The sequence below is a fragment of the Heliconius melpomene genome, chromosome 8 (genome assembly GCF_056956725.1).
Source record: "Heliconius melpomene rosina isolate 202511_hmr_F chromosome 8, ASM5695672v1, whole genome shotgun sequence".
In the NCBI taxonomy this organism is placed as follows: Eukaryota; Metazoa; Arthropoda; class Insecta; order Lepidoptera; family Nymphalidae; genus Heliconius; species Heliconius melpomene.
In genome coordinates, this window is record NC_140396.1 from 1,817,828 (window position 1) to 1,839,970 (window position 22,143).

The window sequence follows — 22,143 nt, forward strand, 5'->3', positions numbered from 1 at the left end:
AGTGTTAAGGCACTCCGTTCATGATATTCCGCCGAATTCAAACATAATTTTAAATAAAAAATAATTATTGAATGACATTACAAAATTAATTTCCACATCCAGGTATCAGACAACCTCGAAAAGTCATCAGTTCAAACAAACACAAAGATTACAAGATCGTTGCCTGTAATTAACTGACAGGCGCTGGTGCCGAAAATTACGAACGAGAGCGAGCGACAACGCCGCGTTGATAAAGGGGAAACAATTTAACATTTTAATAATTAATCTTCAAGTTCTTATTGTAATTATTTATTATTTTTATTCGAAACTTGTGTTCATATTATATGAGCGTGTGGAGAGGTCAGTTGTAGTGCAGGGTTACAAATGTGCGATTAGAAATACGACAGGTTGGATTCCCTTCGATTTCGAATATTTAATATTCTCGTTGGCGTTGAACTCCACCTGTCAACAGATAATGTCTTCAGAATTCGACGGTGAGTGGGAAATTGAAGTTTATTTATGGTAACGGAGCTCCTTAATAGGAATTGAGTGTCTGAACTCTAGCCTCCAAGGTTTTCCCTTTGCTACCCAGCTATGTGAGGGATACAGAGTGAAGTGAGAAAAAAGGACGAGAGCAGGGTAGGCAGAAGGCACATAGTGTTAACACTATTTTCCACGCATCGCCTAAATGTCAAGATATTGCGTTTTGAGCGGCGAAAGTACAATGCCGCGTTTTGTCTCGTTGCCAGAGCCAGAAAAAGGAAATAATTCAGTCCCCGAACGGAAATTGAACTCACAACCGTGACGCTTACAGAAAAATCATTCCGTTTTTGCCATGCATCAACGGAAATAGCTTAGGACTTATATGAGAAACATATAGCGAATAATATACAATATATCACATACAATGTACATATACTATACGAAGGAAGTAATTTTAATCACCGCCTCGGCGCAGGTGTTCCCACATCTGTCAAACTTGTAAGACATTAGTGCCTGCGTTATACACCCGCCGCGTTACACCTGGTGTAGACGTGGTTAGATATATACAAACAAACATACATACATATTATATATGTATTTATTTATGTATATATACATAAATTGCTTTGCTATTATGTATCCTATCCTATCCTATCCTATCCTATCCTATCCTATCCTATCCTATCCTATATCTTATAAAACAAAGTCGCTTTTTGTGTCTATCTGAACTTTCTAACTCTTCTTCTTCTAAACCACCCAACGGATTTGGATGTGATTTCACCATTAGATCGAGTATTTCTCAGGGAACGTTTATATATAGTTTATTATTTGTACATTCTTATGTAAATTTACATAAATATGATAAATGTGTATAAAGTCCTACCCGCTGAGACACTTTGGCGCATGCGCTGCTTTAATGGTAAGTACTACATGAAAAAAATGTACTGGAGTATTGTTCCTCTTAATAAGATCTACAAAAAAGTCCGCGATGGCATATTCGCATCTTTTAAGAATAACGTGTAGTGATCATATTTCTGTCTAAAAATAGTAATTTCAATATATTTTTTATTGTGAGGGATATTTTTCCATAATGCTATTAATCCTTATCCTTTAAAATACTTTATTAAATTTCTACGTTATACGAAGATAAAATTTGCTTTTTAAACTATTTCGAAATTGCGAATAGTTTAAGTTTAATTGTTGACACATCCCGCCGTTGACGCATCAGCTGTATGTTACTCAAGTTTCACTTATCCCTTACTCTCAACATATAAATAAGTATATTATTACGTTGGCCATTTAATGTAGATCAAAACTGTCTTTTCTGTTTTTCATTTTAATAAGTACTTTAGAAGTTGTTACAATATCAAAAAATCCTTGCTGCGAAACGCAGCCTCGCGACGTTATGCTTATACAAGCGAGTCCGCCGCGCCCCCCTGCCTTACACGCATCGGTGGTTCAGTGGTAGAATACTCGCCTGCCACGCGGGCAGCCCGGGTTCAATTCCCGGCCGATGCATTCTATTTAATTTTCGTCACAGGCAGCCACGTAGTGCTTGCTTTTCATCAGGGACAGAATACCCTCTTCAGCATTAACAACAAGCTCGAAAGAAAAAACCCGGCTGCCTCTAAAGCAACGAAGATTTAGATGCGTTTGCACGTATTGGATAATTCGAGTTGAATGTATTATTTAATGTCATTTAACTATCTAAAAATAGTAATTTAAATATATTTTAATAAGTACTTGAAAAGATTAGTAGCACAGATTTAAAATTACGGTACCTACTAAAAAATCCTTGCTGTGTAAAACAATTGGAAAATCCTTATTGAAACTACGAAAATGCGGGTTAATTTTCACATTATCTTAAGTGCTTTGCAAACATACATTATATGAATATTCCAGTAGTAAAAGCGGGCGAAGCCGCAATAGGGTCGCTAGTATTTGTATATATGTATGTGGCCGTCGTGGCGTAGTGACATAGTTTGACTGAAAACGCTAAAGTTGTGGGTTCGATTCCCACTCTGGGGATCGAAATGCTTAATATATTTCTCGTTACGCCTAAGAATTACCCGCTGATTTCTCTTTCGTGGTGGAAACCAGGCTTGAGCGGCTTAGCCGGTTAACTTCGATTATTCGTTCTGTTCGGCGGAAATTGGGGAAGGGAAATGTCTTATTAGAAACGGAGTGTCTTAACACTAGGTTCCCAGTACCCAGTTGCTCTGCCTACCCTGCTATATTTTCTACCCAAATCTCAATAAAAATTAAAATTTAACACAAAATAAAGTGATATTAAAGAAAAAAAAGTATGAAATCCCTAGCGTATTATAACGGTGTTCGCTAAAACAAACGTAATTAAGAGGCCGTTGCTATCGACAATATTATCTTAAGTTGCCCAGCACCACCCCCCACCCCCACCCCTCATAATGTACTTTTTGTGCCGTCTCAGACTTAGCCTCTCTGAGACGCTACCTGAATTAATTACATGGTTAATTAAATTTTTGCCGCCTGCAAATCTGCAGGAATACGTGGTGCTGCTTTTTTGGATGATTTTCAGCTTTTTTTTGGTATAATATTTTGGTTGGTAAGAATTTTTTTATGGATTTTGTAATCATTTTAAAAAGATGTCCATGTTTTAGCCGTATGAGTTAGCTAGTTACCCCTAACACCTCTCGAATAGTCTCTCTGCCTCTCGGTTCCCTCTGCCTACCCTGCTAAGCGGAAAAATATAAGCCCAAAGGAAAGAATTTGAACAGCCATAATTATAATTTTTCTTATCAAGCATAAACACACTGATATAAATGTTCCCGTAAAGTGGCAACTTCTTCATCAGTAGTCTTCTTAGCTTTATAACTGCAATTGGTTAATTTTTCACAGGACTGCTCGTTGTGACGACGAGCGTTCGACAGGCTGAGGTCCAGCTCATATCCTAATATGACGGCGGCTTTTGAAAGCTCTTTCAGGCAGGATGTCGTGTTAATCCTTAAATTGTTAGAAGAATAGAAATTAGATCTTTTTTATCTATTATGTAAGAGACGGTTCTTAAGAAGCGAGCAACTGTCAATGTGACATTTACTTAAGCTCGCTCGCTTAAGGTTCCATCTGTCTACTAAACTGTACAAGAAAAAAGGTAACATTAATAATTCTTACAACATATAATAATTATGTACTAGCGGCCCGCTCGCGGCTTCACTCGCGTGAACTATGTTATTATTAATTTCTGTCTCCATGACTACGTCCTAGTGAAGTCTATGCAAAATTTGAGACTCCTAGCATTTGTAGTAACGAAGTTTCATACAAACTTTCGACCCCAAAAACAACCCCTTAGAAGTCGAATATTACAAATTCCCGTCTTAGCGAGCACCTACGTCCTATAAGTAACTCCTATGCAAAATTTGAGATTCCTAGCATATGTAGTTTCTGAGATTTCGTGATGAGTGAGTGACCTTTCGATTTTATATATATAGATTAAATTACAACTTACTTTTGTATCATATGCAAATCTGAATCGGCCAATTTATTGGCGACCTCCACCAGGGCGTTCTCCATATGTTTTCGAGTTATAATAATCATTTCTTCTGCATATTTACCCATTTTAGCGATAGAAGTTCTTGCTTGTTCCGTACATTTGTAAATTAATGATACGTGTTTGCTAGCGAGAGTGCGAGCTGCTCTCCGTTCTTCGTCACACATGGCTTTAAATCATGAAAAGTATATTAAAAAAAAATAATTGACTTAAAACAGGAAACTAAAAGTAAAACATAATATTTTTTCACACTTAGGAAAGAAAAAATCTTTTTAGAAAACATAAAAAAATATATATATGTTTAAAATTTTAAGTAAAACATAATTTTACTTAACATAATTTTTATTTTCATAGAAGCCTACTTCAGTGATACTAAGAAGAGAAGAGAAAAACAGCAAATGAAATTTCTACCGGAAACTCATCAATCACTTTATAAATTATTCTCAGCGGAGCGATTACGCTTCAGCATAATTAAGTAGTTTGTTTATCTGGTATAAATATTTGTGATAAAAATTACAGTTTTAAATGGACAACGTCCCGATAGTGGAAATAATCTTAAAATTATTGCTTTTTTTCAGCTTTCCAAAAAGAAATAAAATATTTAATTTACTCGCTCTTTTAATGAGGCAAAGCGCGGCGTTAAGTTCCGCTACTCACCATACAATTCGGTGGATAGGGATCCTGAAAAGGGAACGGTAGTGTCTTACCAATTAAGAAAGAAATATCAAAGTTTCTTAACACTAGGTTCCCAAATTCCCTCTGCCTACCCTTTTAAGCGCGCATAAAGATAAAAAAATATATGTATAATATAAAAACTCAATCATAAACTATATAAGCACCAAAATCCATTTAAAACCACACTATTCACCTGGAACTTTCAAAGAGTCGGCCAACTCGGTAATGTCGGTATAGATTTTCTGCTTCCTTTTCAATGCAGCGGTAATCTCATCCTTGATCCTCTTTAGTATTTTGTTTGTGAGCTGCTGATAGGAGCTCTGGATGTTCCTGTGGTATGTGTCCAGGAATGGCGCAATCACGGTATCTACGTATCTGTTTATTTCACTGAAATAAACAAGTTTTTAGTATACTAGTTGCTGACCGTAACGTTGGTTGCGTAGACTTTATATTAGTAGTCTACCAATTCTTCTTCTTCGTGACAATCTTCTTCGTGGCAAAAAGCCATCGTATCGCAGTGGCACAAGTGTGTGACTACAAACGCGGCAGGTGTGAGTTCGATTCAAAACTTACCGATTAACCAATGATACTCGATGTTGTGCAGTTTGCCGTCTCTCCGATGAATTGCCAAGAGTATTTTTAATCCTGCTCAGATGGTGTTCCACTTCCACCGGCCGTAGCTGCCAGGGTGGTATTTCAAAACATAACCCACCATCTTGTCTTAGGTGGTTACTTCTTTCCTTTATAAATATCAGATTGAATTGAGTCTAGTGTTGAGACACTCTGTTCCCAATTAAGACTTTCTGCCGAATTCTGGAGATATTGCGTGTTGAGTGGTTGTTACAAGAGCGAAGAAATGAAAATATTAACTATTATATTCTCTCGTATGGGAATCCAACCTACAAAGTTTAGAGATTAAAAATGCATATATTACAAATTAAGTTAGAAAGGAAATCAACATTTTCTGGAACCTAATTTATAAACAAATTTGTTATATATCACTTTCAGGCGAGTGATCAGTCTCTTCTATGTTTACTTTTAAAAACTTATATTAAAAATATGTGAAACATGAGGGAAAAAGGTACGGAATATATTTTTTAGTTTAAATATCAGTGTCGTACATTGATATTTATAATATTTAAATCGAGTTTTTAGAATCAATATTTGCGTCAAATAAGTTTCAAAGCCAAATTATAATATAATATTTGGCTTACCTTTTCATTGGGAATATATATTTGCTTAAATACAAAGTCAAAGCATCTGAATAACATGGAATAATTCACAAAAAAATAAAAAAATCAAGTTTTTTTATAGACTTTAAAAATATAGTTATTTCTAGTGTCACGACACTCCGTTCTTTACTTTTCCGCCCAATATTAGAATAGGGATTGCATATGTGTAAAACAATCTATGAGTTATATACCATAAAAATTATTGAATCTATTACCATTACGTTTCCAATTAACAATATTACATTGCAACAGGATGACCTCAATTATTTTTTTTACAACAATACATTCAATAAAAGTGCGGAAAGTGCGTCAAAACAAAAAAAAAACAAAAAAAAAACACTTTAAAAAAAACACAAAATAGAGTGCGATGTATACAAACCCTGCAATTAGTAGTTGCGTCTATAGCTCTTGTTACGAGCCAAACAAAAAGCACTAGAAATTTCGAGAACATTACTTGTACCATTCAAACCACAGAAGTCGGTAACAGTTGGCAAATTTATAAACTTCAAATAAATATAGTTTTCTGTATACATTTTTATTACTGCAACTCAAGTCTTTTATGGTAATAAATCATTGATTAAATATTAAATTTTGTATGGCTCTACGCTGAAATGGATATAGTAGAGTAAAGACCTTAGTGTTATGACACTGCGTTCCCCACTTTCTTGATATTATATATTGAGCCGTACTCAACGCCGTCTTGTTACCATAGGAAGGAAATTAAATTATTAAATAATTTAATCCTTGTAAATAAAAGTTAAAATAATCCCCACGCACAGTCCAATTTTCGAGATATTGCTAATTGAATTGCGGTTCTTAACGCCGCGCATTATATTATTACAGAACGAGATGTTGCAATTAGTTTATTCCACCAAATTACAACTAAATAAGCAACCGTTGCCTATACAGCCAGACCTGATGCCGCTGCAGCACAATCACCTGAAATTAAAAAAAAATGACTCCGACGGGAAATCGAACCTACCAATCGTCCAGTATCGTAATTCCCAATCACGACAAGGTAGCATATAAAACGACTTCATTACGAATTCGCTTGTATGAGTGACATTTTAGTAGAAAGCAATTACAAGCGTCAGCGAAACGTATGAAGGATTTATTACAATTTCATTTTCTAGAAAATCCCATAAGACTGGGGAATGTGGGCTTTGTGATGGGATTCATAAATATTAAAATTACACCATTTTACATAACCAGTGCCCGTATAGCCTACCTATATTTGTCACAAAAGGTAAGTTTAATCAGCGTGGGTATAATTTAAAAAAATGTTTCGTAAATATTCATTGTGTATAGAAATTTATAGATTTAATTTGATTATATTTTTTCTTTTTCAATTGTAAGGTAGGCGGAAAGAAGGCCTAGTGTTATGACACTCCGTTTTCCCCTTTCTAATTTTAAAAATTCCAGATGTCTAGTCGCGGAACCAGGTAAATCGGCGAAATAAAAATAAAAGGCATGATCACAGACTTGGAGAAACTCTTGCATTTAAGAAATGAAAATATTAATAAGCAATAATTAATTTTCTCATGTGGGATTCGTAACCACATCCGTCGCGCATACAGTGACACGCTTGTGCCACTGTGCCACGAAGGCCTCCAACAAGAAACAACTAATCTAATAGAAGGGAAAAAAGAAACAATATATAGAAAATATTAAGAAAATCAAGACAAAGAAAAGCTGTGAGGAAATTTAAATTACCTTTTTTATAGATTTCAAGGCGGCAAGAATTTAATGAGCCGTGTAATTCCAGGTAACGTCTCAGCGAGTATAAGACAAAGGGAGATTTAGCTTGGAGTAGTTCATGAGAAGTTATATTTTGGATATAATTAATATTAAAACAGACATATTTGTTAACTTAGATAGTATATTGTAATTAGAACGTCTTTGTCTTTAGTGATGGTAGTTTTGGGTTTGAATCCCTCTTGAGGTAACGTAGGGGGAACCTTGTGTTGATATATTTCGTTTCCCATCTTATGCCTATTTTTCAAGACATTATATTATGTTGAGCGCTCGCTTGCTATTGAAAGCGAAGAAATGAAAATATTTGTATAATTTAATAACGAAACTATTATACCTACGAATACTTTAAAAGAACTGTACCTCATCCTTTTTTATTTTATTTTTTTTATTGACACACATACCGTACATGGCAGGGTAGGCAGAGAGCATCAGGAACCTAATAATAAGACAATTCCGTTCTTGGCGAAACGCAACGGTTTTCTCTTTACCAATACGAGAAAATGAAAATATTAAATATTTTATTCCTTTAAGTGGAAAACGAATGCACGACCTGTCCCGTTACGTTACTGTCTCTCACCCCCAGGCCATGACGGCTTCATTATTAATATAATAATTACATTGCTCGGGTTAAACGGTGTTCTCCAGTCAGAAGTTGATGGGTATGCAAATGACGACCTGCTCTTTGTGCTCGTTGAAGTCAAACGTCGATTTAACATACAATTATAATGGATTATCAAAAGCCTGTGTAATATTGATACTGGTTATCTTATACTAGGGGACTCGCGCAGCTTCGCCTGCTTATCTGCACCATTAGGTTAAAATGTTTCAAAATCCCTTCTTAGTGGATGTCCAGATTACAAAAGTAAACATCTGTCCAAATTTCACGTTTCTACACACAGCGGTTACGGCTGTGCGTGCGTCTTACCTCAGTCAGTGAGGACAAGTCCTTTTATATATATAGATAACAAATGCAAAGGATGTTTCTGAATGTTATAACATTTATACATGGTGTTTATTGCTGTTTGGCTCTAATTGGGTGGCAAGTAAATGTTATTCACACAATTAAATACACATTCATTACTATTTAATACCTAAATAACTATGTATTTTTTTAAAACTTCACGCTGCATCCCGCACATAGCTAGATAGGCAGAGGGAACCTGAGAACCTAATATTAAGGCACTCCATTCCTTTCGCCACTTTCCGCCGAAATCCTTTACTATTTCTTAATTAAAGTTATTAATTCATTTACTTTTTCTTTCAAAGAGCAACCATTCACCACCTAACTAACTAGTTAATTAAAATTAAAAAGAAAAATTAAAACAAATTAAAACCATCTACAACGATATGAAAACCTCCACAGATGCTAATATAAATTCAAAGTGCACTCGAAGCATAAACAGACGGCACCCAGATGTCTCAGGTTCTCGCGGCGTTGCATTTTACGTTTCACTAGACGAGATACTCGTAGATGAATACAAGTACGTGGCATTGAATAAAACATGGACAAAAGTGTGGAAAATTATAATAGGAATGATGGCTGTCTGGTTGGGAGGTTGTGGTTTTTAGTTTGCTATTTTAAATTTTATGTTATTACTAGCGGCCCGCCCGCAGCTTCGCCTGCGTGAACTACGTTATTATTAATTTCTGTCTCCATGAGTTCCTACGTCATTTGTAGTAACGAAGTTTGATACAAACTTTCAACCCCAAAAACAACCCCTTAGAAGTCGAATATTGTAAATTCCCGTCTTAGCGAGCACCTACGTCCTATAAATAACACCTATGCAAAATTTGAGATTCCTAGCACATGTAGTTTCTGAGATTTCGTGATGAGTGAATGATCTTTCGATTTTATATATATAGATTAAACAGAATTAAAAAGGCCAGTTGACTGTAAACTTGACAGGTTTTTGCTTTAGGTTCGATTCCAACCTAAGGAATTAAACCTTTAAATATAAAACGTATATTTATTAATACCTTTTTGTTTTTTTAAATACACTCTATATTCTGCACATAGCAGAACCTGGGAACCTAGTGTTAAGGCACTACGTTCCTTATTAAGACACTTCTGTTCCCATGCCTCCGAACTCTTGAGGCCTGCCAACGCTTTGCCTCGTTACTACAGCGAGCAAATGAAAATACTAAATATTTCACGACAGCTTCTACCTTTTTAAACATGACTTATTAATATCGTTATTAACGAGCTAGTTAAAACCCACTTACAGCAATCTCCAAGCGACAGCTTCACTGACGTTAAATCTTCTAAAAATGTACCAGAATTCAGATTTTCTACAAAAATGAAAGATGCAATACTCTAGACTGCTTTACATATTTCTGGATAAACATTTTCTGTTTTTATAGCATCACAGGATTTCATAAAGTTCTTTGAGAATTTCATTTTTCAATGTTGATATTCTCTGAATCGTCTTTGTAGGTATTCTCTGTGGAATTACAATAGAATACGTATGAGTATACGATATGTTTGTGTCTTTGCTAATATTTGTATTGTAAAAATCTTTATCTTTTAAAATTACAAACGTTTTTAGACGCAAAAAAGGGGTGCAAAGCGTGAGTATTGGTTTCGTTCTCAATTGGGGGACGTTATATTCAAGTGGTTTAACTTTATCTTTTTCTAACGTATATATCAGTCAGTTAGATCTAAGCACCAAACGCTAGAATCTCTCTCTTCACGCTGAAAAGTGAAATATTTATTTACGTTTATATTTTTATTTCTTCGCTCTGGTGTCGAGGCAAAGTGCGGCGCTGAGTTCTGCCACTTATCCCGCAATGCCTCCAAAATTCGGCAGAAAGTGGGTAACGGAGTGCCTTAACACTGTGTTCCCTCTGCCTACCCTGCTGTGTGCGGGATACAGCGTGAAACTGATTCGATTTAATTTTCACATTATATAGAAATACCAGGATAAGTTGTCAATCCCCCCCCACACTTGCCGGCAGTGTGTCCGGTGGTAAGTCTCGCGTCGGTTTATTCAGCGCACCTGTAACATGTTCCAGCTTTATGAGATCGTGTGACAGGAATGCGTTAGTATATTTTAACTCTTCAAAGCTATTCTGTTTTAGTTTGGTATTTTTGGTGTGTAGGGCTTTTTGTGTTAGGTAAAAAAATGCATTTTTTTTTCATTTTTTTATTCAAGTTCAGTGGCGTAGTGAAGGGGGGGGGGGGGGGCAAGGGGGTCATCATGCCAAACCAGTCGATTTTACAGTCAGACCTCGCAACTAAGTAAAACTAAAAAATTGTGAATAAGCTATAACGGCATGTTGATTGTTAAATTTGAATCAAGCAATAAATTGAGGCAAGAAAAAGGCCAGAAAGCAATTTTCTCAGAACGTTATCACATAAATTGGTTTCTTCGTATGGAAAAATCTTGTTGAAGTACTTTTCCAATAAAAAGTAAAATTATTATTTTATCTGAATTGCGGTTTATCTTTGATGTATTAGAAACTGGCTTGTATACCTAAAAAAATGCGTTAAAACTTAAATTATATTTTCCAATTTGAAATACTTCCATGTTCTATCAAATAAATCAGCTAATAGCAGAATAGGAGGCAGAGAAAACAGAAAGAGAGGCAGAAATGTGCCATACGGAGAAGCGAGTCATACCCAACATAAGAATCTTTGAAAAATTACAGTGGAAAGTTTCAGCGACTTAACTTATATGAATAAAGATTTTTTTATGAGGTAAATGACACATTAAAAGCGCGCCAAAAATAATGTCAACGTAGTTTCTTAAAAAAACGCCAGTCGCAAAGCAACGGCTGAACGCCATTCCGCCTATATATCATCCAGACCGCTCGCCGCAAAACCCGATAAATCTACAAGATTTCTATTACAGATAACGCCTTGATTCTTTCTGATATTTAATATTATGTCCGCTCTGCTACTTTTAATTCTCGGCTTATTTTTTGATTATTAATTTGAAATAAATATATTTTTCATATTAAAGTCTTAGGCGATATCTTTCGTATTATAAAAAAAATCAAAAATAAAAAAAAAACTTGTCACTTACGAGTCGCTCACCGAAGGTTCGAATTAACAATTTCAGGATTAACAGTCAACTTATAAACGTTTACAAAACTTAAGTTTGCGGGAGTATGCACTCATTTTGTATGAAATGAAATACAATTATACCTAAGTTGCTAATAGATTAGAAGATAAATTTTTGTATAAAATGTATTGTAGGTACACTGGAAGTACCCCAAATATTTCGATTATATATACCTATATACTCGTATCTTTTGATTACGTTGAATTAGAAGCTTTATTTTTCTGTGCTCTAAGAAACCTTAGACTTGCATATTTTATATTATTTCTGGAAGTTTGACAGCTCCACGATCTCGAGATGGTCTTGACAGACGGACAGGCGAACAACAAAATGACAAAGTCGACAAAGTCTTACAAGGGATCAATTTTGTCCTCTTGAGTTAAGTAACCTTAAAAATCTAATAAAACACCACTACGCCAAGTTATCCTTACTTTCAATAAAATATATCTGATTTTTTATTAAAATATATCTTATTTTTTATTACCTTCAGTCAATCAATCAAATCAGCCTCTTCGGGTCCACTGCTGGACATAGGCCTCTCCCAGGGTGCGCCAAAGCTCCCGATCCTCCGCCTACCGCATCCAGTCGAAGCCAGCAACCTTATTGAAGAAATAATGCTAGTAATTCAATAATAATAAATTTAGATGAAAATTACGTTCTAAATACAAGCATGTGAATAATATTCATTTGATCATTGTCTTTTAAGATAGCATCGCTGGGAAATTGCTGTGTTCCTTATTTGGTAATAACTTTCTCATGTTAGACGGTATCGGCGAAACGGAAAAATAACAAATAACATTTACTTATAATACCAACTTTATTTATATTATATTAATTTTATATTTTGGCAAGTTGTTCTATAGATTTGTACATTATAAAATAGAAAATAAATAGTAAAAGCGTCTCGCTGTAAACGAACGAAATAATCAACAACATTCGAAGCGATTGTATTGTTTTTATAAAGTCTATTGCAGGGTCAATCGTAGTCTAGGGGCGCAAGCAGTTCTAGGTTAGATTCCCACTCTAAGAAATTAAATATTTAATAATTTATTTTAATTTCATCGCTTTCGTAGCGACGCAAAGCGCGGTGTTAAGTTGAGTTGACACAATGCGTCCAGAATTCGGTGGTAACAAAAGTCTTAATGAGAACAGGGTCTCTTAATACTAGGTGCCCAGGTTCCCTATGCCTACTCGAAATACCGCGTGAACCTAAATCAACGTCTAATAAACAAACTTCCACCAAGAATTCCATATAGATACAAAGAAACGTAAAGATAATAATTCAGTTTTAAAACGAAGTTCGGCATTCTAATAAATTCAAATCGAGGGGTTATCTTCAAAAGTAAATCGTGCAACGTCGAAAGTCGATTTGATTCCCATATAGACTTATAAAAACAAATCTGAACATATTTTATTTGGTTACGGCAAACTTTGGATGCGCTGTTTTGGCGAAATTATTTTTACGTTGTTCTACATGTTATAATATGAATGTTCTATAAAACTTATAAATAAAATTTACTTTTATATTTTTTTATACACTATAAAACGTAAAATTTTGATATCAGTCATGGCACAGGGGCACAAGATTGCGACTGTAGAGGGTGTGGATTCGATTCTCACTCGAAGAAATGAGATATTTAATATTTGATTTACTGGCTCTGGTAACGAGACTTCCGCCGCTGACAATGCCTCCCAAATTCGGCGGAAAATGGTAAACAGATGTTAATTTTCAGAGTTTTTGTGTTACCAGAGCAAAAATTTAAATAACTAATGCGTTCCCTCCACTAGGAATCGAATCAACAAACGTCGCGACCACAATAACACCCTGCAACCCTAATGAAAAAATATTTACATATATAATTTAAGAAATTTCTAAATTTTCTCCCCAGCATACAAATCTTTGTATTACGCTAGTGAGATGCAAAAGTGCATCGCGTCTCTGTTGTGCATGCGACGCGCGCATTCAGAATTAAATCATCTTTTCATTAAGTGTTTGTGCGGCGTGGAATCTTAATAATGTATGTGGTTTCTTGTTGAGGTTGTTTAATTTATCCTATATCTTATAAAACAAAGTCGCTTTTTGTGTCTGTCTGAACTTTCTAACTCTTCTTCTTCTAAACCACCCAACGGATTTGGCTGCGGTTTTCACCATTAGGTCGAGTATTTCTCAGGGAAAGTTTATATATAGTTTATTATTTGTACATACTTATGTAAATTAACATAAATACGATAAATGTGTATAAAGTCCTACCCGCTGAGACCCTTTGGCGCATGCGCTGCTTTAATGGTAAATACTACATGAAAAAAATGTACTGGAGTATTGTTCCTCTTAATAAGATCTACAAAAAAGTCCGCGATGGCATATTCGTATCTTTTAAGAATAACGTGTAGTGATCATATTTCTGTCTAAAAATAGTAATTTCAATATATTTTTTATTGTGAGGGATATTTCTCCATAATGGTATTAATCCTTATCCTTTAAAATACTTTATTAAATTTCTACGTTAAACGAAGATAAAATTTGCTTTTTAAACTATTTCGAAATTGCGAATAGTTTTAGAGAAAAACGCATTTAATTGTTGACACATCCCGCCGTTCACACATCAGCTGTATGTTACTCAAGTTTCACTTATCCCTTACTCTCAGCATATAAATATGTATATTAGTTACGTTGGCCATTTAATGTAGATCAAAACTGTCTTTTCTGTTTTTCATTTTAATAAGTACTTTAGAAGTTGTTACAATATCAAAAAATCCTTGCTGCGAAACGCGCCTCGCGACGTTATGCTTATACAAGCGAGTCCGCCGCGCCCGCCTGCCTTACACGCATCGGTGGTTCAGTGGTAGAATGCTCCCCTGCCACGCGGCCGTAGAATGCATCGGCCGGGTTCAATTCCCGGCCGATGCATTCTATTTAATTTTCGTCACAGGCAGCCACGTAGTGCTTGCTTTTCATCAGGGACAGAATACCCTCTTCAGCATTAACCACAAGCTCGAAAAAAAAAACCCGCCTGCCTTTATAGCAACGAAGATTTAGATGCGTTTGCACGTATTGGATAATTCGAGTTGAATGTATTATTTAATGTCATTTAACTATCTAAAAATAGTAATTTAAATATATTTTAATAAGTACTTGAAAAGATTAGTATCACAGATATAAAATTACGGTACCTACTAAAAAATCCTTGCTGTGTAAAACAATTGGAAAATCCTTATTAAAACTACGAAAATGCGGGTTGCATTAGGGTTTAATTAATTTTCACATTATCTTAAGTGATTTGCAAACATACATTATATGAATAATCCAGTAGTAAAAGCGGGCGAAGCCGCAATAGGGTCGCTAGTTTACATATATTTTAGTTTATATATGAATTAGGTATAATTTGATACTTTTTATATAGAACAGAGTAACGTAATAGAAACTACTGGGTTTAGGAAGTCGAAATCTGGTATGTAGAATAGGGGAGAACTAAGAAAGGATTTCACGAAATCCCTACGAAGATGAAATTTTTCATTATAGATACGTCTTAAAGCCCACACAAACAAAGCTGTGGGGGACGACTTATTTAAATATTTTTTTAGCTTCACGCTGTATCTCGCACGCAGCAGGATAGAGGGAACCTAGGAACCTAGTGTTAAGACACTCTTTTCATCCGTTTCCCACTTTCCGAATTCTGGAGGCATTGTGTGTAGCGGAGCTCAACGCCGCGCCTCGTTATCAGAGTAAGTGAGTGAGTATTTCAAGAAATATATTGCAAAAATTAATATAACGAAATTTTAAACATCATATTAGAAATTAAAAATGTATTAATTTTATTCAAACTTTTGGTATTTTATATACTGTGCCGCGAATATTACTACAAGAATTTGTAGCGTGGAAGCCACGCTGGCTTGGCTTGAAAGGGGTGAACGGGGAGACACCCACCCCCTTAACCTGTAGAAATTACAAGAATTAAGAAATTAACTTAACGTTAAGTTATGAGCGCATATTCTACGTGTATTCGAGGGTACACTGAATTTTAAACTAAGAAAGATATACACGTAAGTACTCGCTGCTATACGCTGTAATCGCAGTTAGAATGTACTATTTATAAGACTTTACAGGGTGTGTAAAAACTGAAATTAACATTTCTACAGCCTGTTTGGAACGATAATGAGGTATTTACAATTTTTTTAATCTATGGTATGAAACGTAATACATATTTGTAAAAAGTCTTTTCATATTTAAAATGTTTAAGTTAATTATATGCTTTTTGTTTTAGAAAATGTAAATATCTCAATTTTCTAAGTAATAAGTATTTTTTAAGTAATTTGAATATGAATTTGATTCTCTTCATTCAAACTGTCGAAATACGCATTTTTTGCAATATAAACAGCCATATCGTTTTTCTAAATAAACATAGAAATATGCTTTTAATCAGGAAATCATGGGACCTCAGTATATGATTTGAATTTCAACCCGTTATATGACCCAAGCGTTGTTCCTGAGATAAAGGGTCTTGATAGACAGATAGACAGACAAAAAAACAGAAACAGACAGAACAAAACAGAACAAACACACAAACTATTTATTCACACAACAAACACACACACAGTTTCTCCAGACCGTCGACAGTCCAATACATTTCGAAAATTGGCAATACGTACCCGTCCCCTATAGAATAAGCATGTCGCTCATACATTCTCGTCACTGTCCATCCTTACTGGTCGACGTACTGAGAACACCTGTCGCTTCACCCGTTGAAGCTTGACGGCGGCTGCATAGGAAATATGACAATATATCAAACGAACTCTCCATATTTTCTTTATATTATGCATTTTAGAAGGGAGCTAAGTAAAGGTTGTGAGGTCAATTCCCGTTTCAGGTAATGAATTATTTTCATTTCCTTGCTCTAGTAACGAAGCGCAGCGTTGAATTCCACTTCTCAACATAAAATGGAAAACGGAGCTTAATGTGCTTTGTTAAAATAACGTGAAGGTTAAAGAAAGAAATGGCAGTAATAGTAGAGTAGAGACATTCTTTTCACCGCTGATTTAGAAATAATTCGTGAATAAATTAATAAAGAAAACGTGGTACAGGGGCACAAACGTGTTACTTTAACGCGACGGTTGTGAGTTCAATTATCGCTCAAGGGAATGAATTACTATTTATGAATATTTCCATTTGTTCGCTCTGGTGTGAACGGCGTTGAGTTCCACCGCAGTGCCATCTTATTTTCTTATAGATAAGCCCATGATTTATAATACAGTATATTCTATACATTATAAGTATCAATTTATACAAACAGAGAGTTCTATAATTAACAGAGATCGTAAAGTAAATGTAATTTCCATATAGCTTTAATATTCACTTAAGCTCTCTCACTAACGAAACACTATTTATTTATTCACGCGCAAGTCGTATAATTGCACAGATATATATATATGTATATATATTGCACAGATTTGGGTTAATCTAACAAGAAAATCAAAGGTTTTGTTTGTAATGTAAATACATGCCAATTATTTCAATTTTTTTTTGCTCTGGTAGATAAAACTCGGTGTTGATTTTTTGATTCTTTTCATTTCTGCTCAACAAAGGAGTGTGTTAATTGGATATTGGATGCGGTAAATCAAAACTAAAATTATTTCCCTATACTTACATATCCCAACATAAATGTGAAATGATAGCCAAGTCCAATATTATGTTAGATGCCTTGGTTGTTGACTTCAGAGACATAATAAGTGAGATGGAAATGTGTGCCAAGTTAAATTAACACGTCCTTTCTTCTTACACTTACATGATACGTTTTTTTTTATTTTTTTATAATTAAAATAAACTTAATTTAAACCATTTATTCCGCGTTGATTAGCGAAATTCAACGAAATTAAAATATGAAGATTCCTTCGATCAGGCATCGAATTCACTATCACCTCTTCTATAATCCCACTCTATCTTCATGTACCACGACCGCCTAAAAACATGTTAAAATAGAAGTGAAATGCGTAAATCATCTATAGATTTACGTTGAAAATCTGTAAATTAAATAAATAGAGAAACATTGTAGCAGTCTTAGCAAGAATAAAGCTCAGTTGGCTAAAGCTTTTGGTCGTGTTACTCGAGATTTTTCTTTATTTCATTCTTCCTTTTACATTCTTGGTTTATTTAATTAAATGTTACAAAATATCTATTCGCTAGCATTTGCCTCCGGCTTCGTTCCAATAGTCCAATAGAAATACGTGCCCGAGATGACCATAGGTTTAGTAAATTAAATCGAGACATTGTTTTTCAGCTTTATGCTGTATCCCCATATAGCAGGATAGGTAGAGGGGGCCTAATGTAAAGACACTCCCTTCCCCAGTTTCCGTCAAATTCTGGAAGTAGTGTTTGTTGAGTGGCAGATATCTTTACCTCTATAGAAGATCGAAGAAATTGAAATAGTAAATATTTAATTTTCTCGAGTGGGAATGGAACCCACCACCAGTCACATTTATAGTAACAAAGCCTTTCTCGTTAACTGACTATGCAGAACATTTTTTTTATTTTCAATTTGAACCAATAGTTCCTGTGCTTCTTCCACTTTATAATATTAGAATAGAAGTATAGATATCTATATATCAACGTCATTTGTATTACAACTGCATTGAAAATAACCCTACAGTTCTCACGAAACGTCAATAATAACAGAGTTTGCTATAGCAGCTATACTATTCTAATACCGTTATTGTACTAAGTACACTTAACCATGGGAAAGAGCACTTGGCTAAAATGTTATGCAATTGGCATTTCTATTAATGATTTAAGTAATTCTATTTATAGAGAAATGTAGATAATAAATTATTTATCTTTATTGATTGTGGGTTTGATTTCCTTTTGGGGAAATTAAATATTTTGTTTTCTCATTCTGGTAACAACAAAACGTTGCGCAGCGTTGAGTTACGCCACTTAAAACGCAATGCCTCCGTAATTCGGGGGAAAGTGGGAAACGGAAATCTTGGACTTGCCGCCCTATTAACAATTTACTCATATTTAAACATTCTGTATAAATAGCTTCATTCTTACATTCTTACAGAAAGTGGCATTGTGTAGTCGTTAAATACTAAAAGCATTATTATTATTTGAAAGCTGAGAAAGCTCTTTGCGGTTTTATTGAAAATTAATGATGATTTTCTTGACAATTATTAATAATTAATTTAGCAATATATATATATATATATATATATATATTGGTAACGAGCAAAGCAATTTCGGACGAAAAGTGGAGAACAGAGTGGTTTGGCATTAGATTTTCTATAACTATCCTGCCGAATTAAGCATGAAACTAAAAATATCTTTTTTACGCTGCATACCGCACATAGCATGGTAGACAGAAGGAACCTGGGGATCTGGCATAAAGATATTCTTCCGTACTTTCCGAATTCTGGTGGCATTGCGTGTTGAGTGGCGGAACTCAACCCCGCCGCGCTTCGATGCCAGAATGAAGATATGAAAACATTAACCATTTCATTTCCTCAATGGCGACCACGTCTCATCTAAACGAGAGACCGTCCCTCCAGGTAGAACGACGACCTAAGAAAGACAGCAAGGGGAGGCCTTTGTCCAGCAGGGGACTTTGAAAGGCTGATGGATGGATAGAATATCCTCAAGTAGGAATCGAATTCACAACTGGACTACCTATACCTATCTATCTATATAAACAGCTAAAACAAAGAAACTCAAATTGAGTTACAAAAACGAATATAAACGGATAAAGTAAAAGTAATCCAGCGAAAATATGTAGTTTAGCATTCGGAAATGTAAAAGTTTGTGGCCATAATTCATGTGTCATTCAGAAGTCAGAACTTTAGTCCCGCGTCGGCGGGAACAAACATTAGCTGTTGTTGGATCTAATGTAGGAAAATGGGTGAAAATATCACTTCATTACACGCTCTATCCCGCATATAGTAAGGTAGACAAAGGGAATTTAGTGTTGAGACACTCTGTTCCTTGTGTACATTGTCTCACACGTTGCTTGCCTGTGCCACTGTCTATTAAATAGGTAAGACATAAAATAATAAAAACAGATGAAATGCGAGTCGGACTAGAATAATACCGAAATATAAATAGATATGAACATTTACAGATCGTTTTTACTACATATTGTATGTAATTCGCCATATAATCAAAACTTTTAGAGTACTTACACTTAACTATAAATATAGTATTTAATAAACAAAAATAATTTCAAACTTATATTTGCAGTTAATTTCATGCAAAATACCTACATATGTCCGCTAACTTAAGTTTGTGAACTTTTATAAGTTCTACAATGTATTTCCCGTTTACGTACCTCAGTGTGCGAGTCCGACTCGCACTTAACCAGTTTTTATTATATTATACGGCTGAATAGCAGCTATAGACGAAGAACTTTAGTGATAAGATACTCAGTTCCAGTCTTTCAGCCTACAACCCGAGCTTCGAATGTGTCATATGTCAAACAATACAAGTACTTATTTCCATTGGACCACGCGGGACTTTTCGGGGCATTGCTTGTTGAGCGGCGGTACTTAACACCGCATTTTGACATGCCTTCCGCATTCTCCCGAAGCCTCAGCCGTCGTGTTTACACTGCCGCTGTGTCGCTTCGCCATGAAGGCCCTAAGCTACTGCATAAAATAAAAATAATATTAAAACATTTACATTTTAAATCAAATATCTCATTTTAATAACCTCTCAAAGTAATACTCCATCCAGATAGCACTTACTAGAAATTATTAATTGATTGTATATTAGTGTCGAAACACTGTGTAAATATTTCATGTCGAAAGATACTTCTCTGAATGAAACACTTCATTTCTTGTTGTAGCAGCAGTTACTTGAAATAGAAAATAGAATAGCTGATGCGCAGAGCTATCCCTTTCAAAGTGAAAAGATTTGTTCTTTTTAAATAAAATAGTGGAGTAATTGAAAACGTGTTTCATTCATTTGTTTGATGTTGGGTTGGGAATTCGAATCTCGTAACGTATTTCATGTATTTTTTATAGTTATAGTTACTTATTGTTATATGTAGTGTTATCAAAAATTTTGTTATATTTTTTTAACATCCCGCACATAGGAGGGTAGGCAGAGGAAAACTTGGGAACCTAGTAATCTTAATACTAGGTTCCCAAGTTCCGCTGAATTCTGGAGGCATTGGATGTGGAGTGGATTGAACATTTCATTTCTTCTAGAGAAAATTAAATACACAGCCTGTCGCATTTACACTTACACGTTTGTGAATACTTCTACACTTCTGTACTAATATTAAAAAGAAGAAGATTAAGATGATTTTGTGATGATTCTAAAGATTTTGTTTAATTGACCGCGGCTGTCTCAGGAAGTACAGATTCTCAAGCATGAGCTCACTGGAGTTCTCACGGCGTTGAGTTCCTCCACTCAATACATAATGCCTCCAAAATTCGGCAGAACGGGCAGCAGTGGGGAACGTAGTGTGTTAACACTAGGTTCCCAAGTTTCCTCGCCCTACTCTGCTATATACAAGATACAATATGAAACTAAAAAAACTAATATTATACAACAAATGCTTATAAATACGAAATATTGCACAATAATTCTCTGTCCCCATCTTCTCTATACAGAAGTCGTAGGTAGAAATTTTAATTATTTTAAAGAAGGCCCGCTTCTTTCCATTAAGGTAACGAGTCATTCAGATCCCAATTAATTTCACGGCATCTTAAAAATTGTTGATGAGAAAAATTGGATGGTATCCAGTAACTCACTTTTTTTTCACTGTTAAGGTTAATTACATGGCGTTTTTATTTTCTTTCTTTAATTATCTCGTTTTATCTTAACTAGTTATATTGTTGACTTTTTTGGAGTTAATTTTAGTCATGGTTTTGTGGTTCGAAATGGAACACGGAATGTCTCGAAAAATGGATACGAATGAGGGAACGGCCTTCCACTAGGTGCCCTCTACCTACCTACCTCCCTGCTATATGAGGGATACAGCGTAAGACTGGGAAGAATTAAATATTCTCTTTTCCCTCGCCCTGGAAACGAAAAAAAAGCACAGCGTTGAGTTCCACCACTCAGTTACACATTACAAATTATCCTATTGTTTCTAAAACATACGCTCATACACGAGTACAGCAGGGAACATAGCTTACACAGTAATATATTTCCATAACATCGCAAAATCCAAATATTTTTTCCGCCATTGTTACAGGATAAAGGAGTCAGCAGACCGTGAATTAGGGTGAAACTTTGAAAAGGAGTATTTCCGTTCATTAAAAAACCTCCTTTGCTTTCCTTTTAACAATAAACACCCGTTTGGCATTCCATTGTTTTGGAACGGCTGATCTGTGACAAGCTTTCATAAACGCGTTTTATATGCTGTCTTGTCCACTTTAGGTGTATTTTTTTAATATATGTATCTCCCCCCCTTCCTTTTCCTCATTTTGGGATATTACGTGTTGA

At 35.0% G+C, this 22,143-nt stretch overlaps 1 protein-coding gene across 1 annotated transcript in view; it reads right to left on the bottom strand.

Moving 5' to 3' along the window:
• Positions 1-3,236: 3,236 nt before the first annotated feature.
• Positions 3,237-22,143, bottom strand: part of LOC146536625 (uncharacterized) — a 31,824-nt gene continuing 12,917 nt past the window's right edge. Inside the window, exons 3-6 of the mRNA XM_085189620.1 lie at positions 5,234-5,400; positions 4,854-5,047; positions 3,944-4,154; positions 3,237-3,441 (exon numbers count right to left, since the gene is read on the bottom strand). Of these exons, the coding sequence (XP_085045746.1) occupies positions 3,237-3,441; positions 3,944-4,154; positions 4,854-5,047; positions 5,234-5,400 (777 nt within the window). The remainder of the gene's footprint in view (positions 3,442-3,943; positions 4,155-4,853; positions 5,048-5,233; positions 5,401-22,143) is intronic.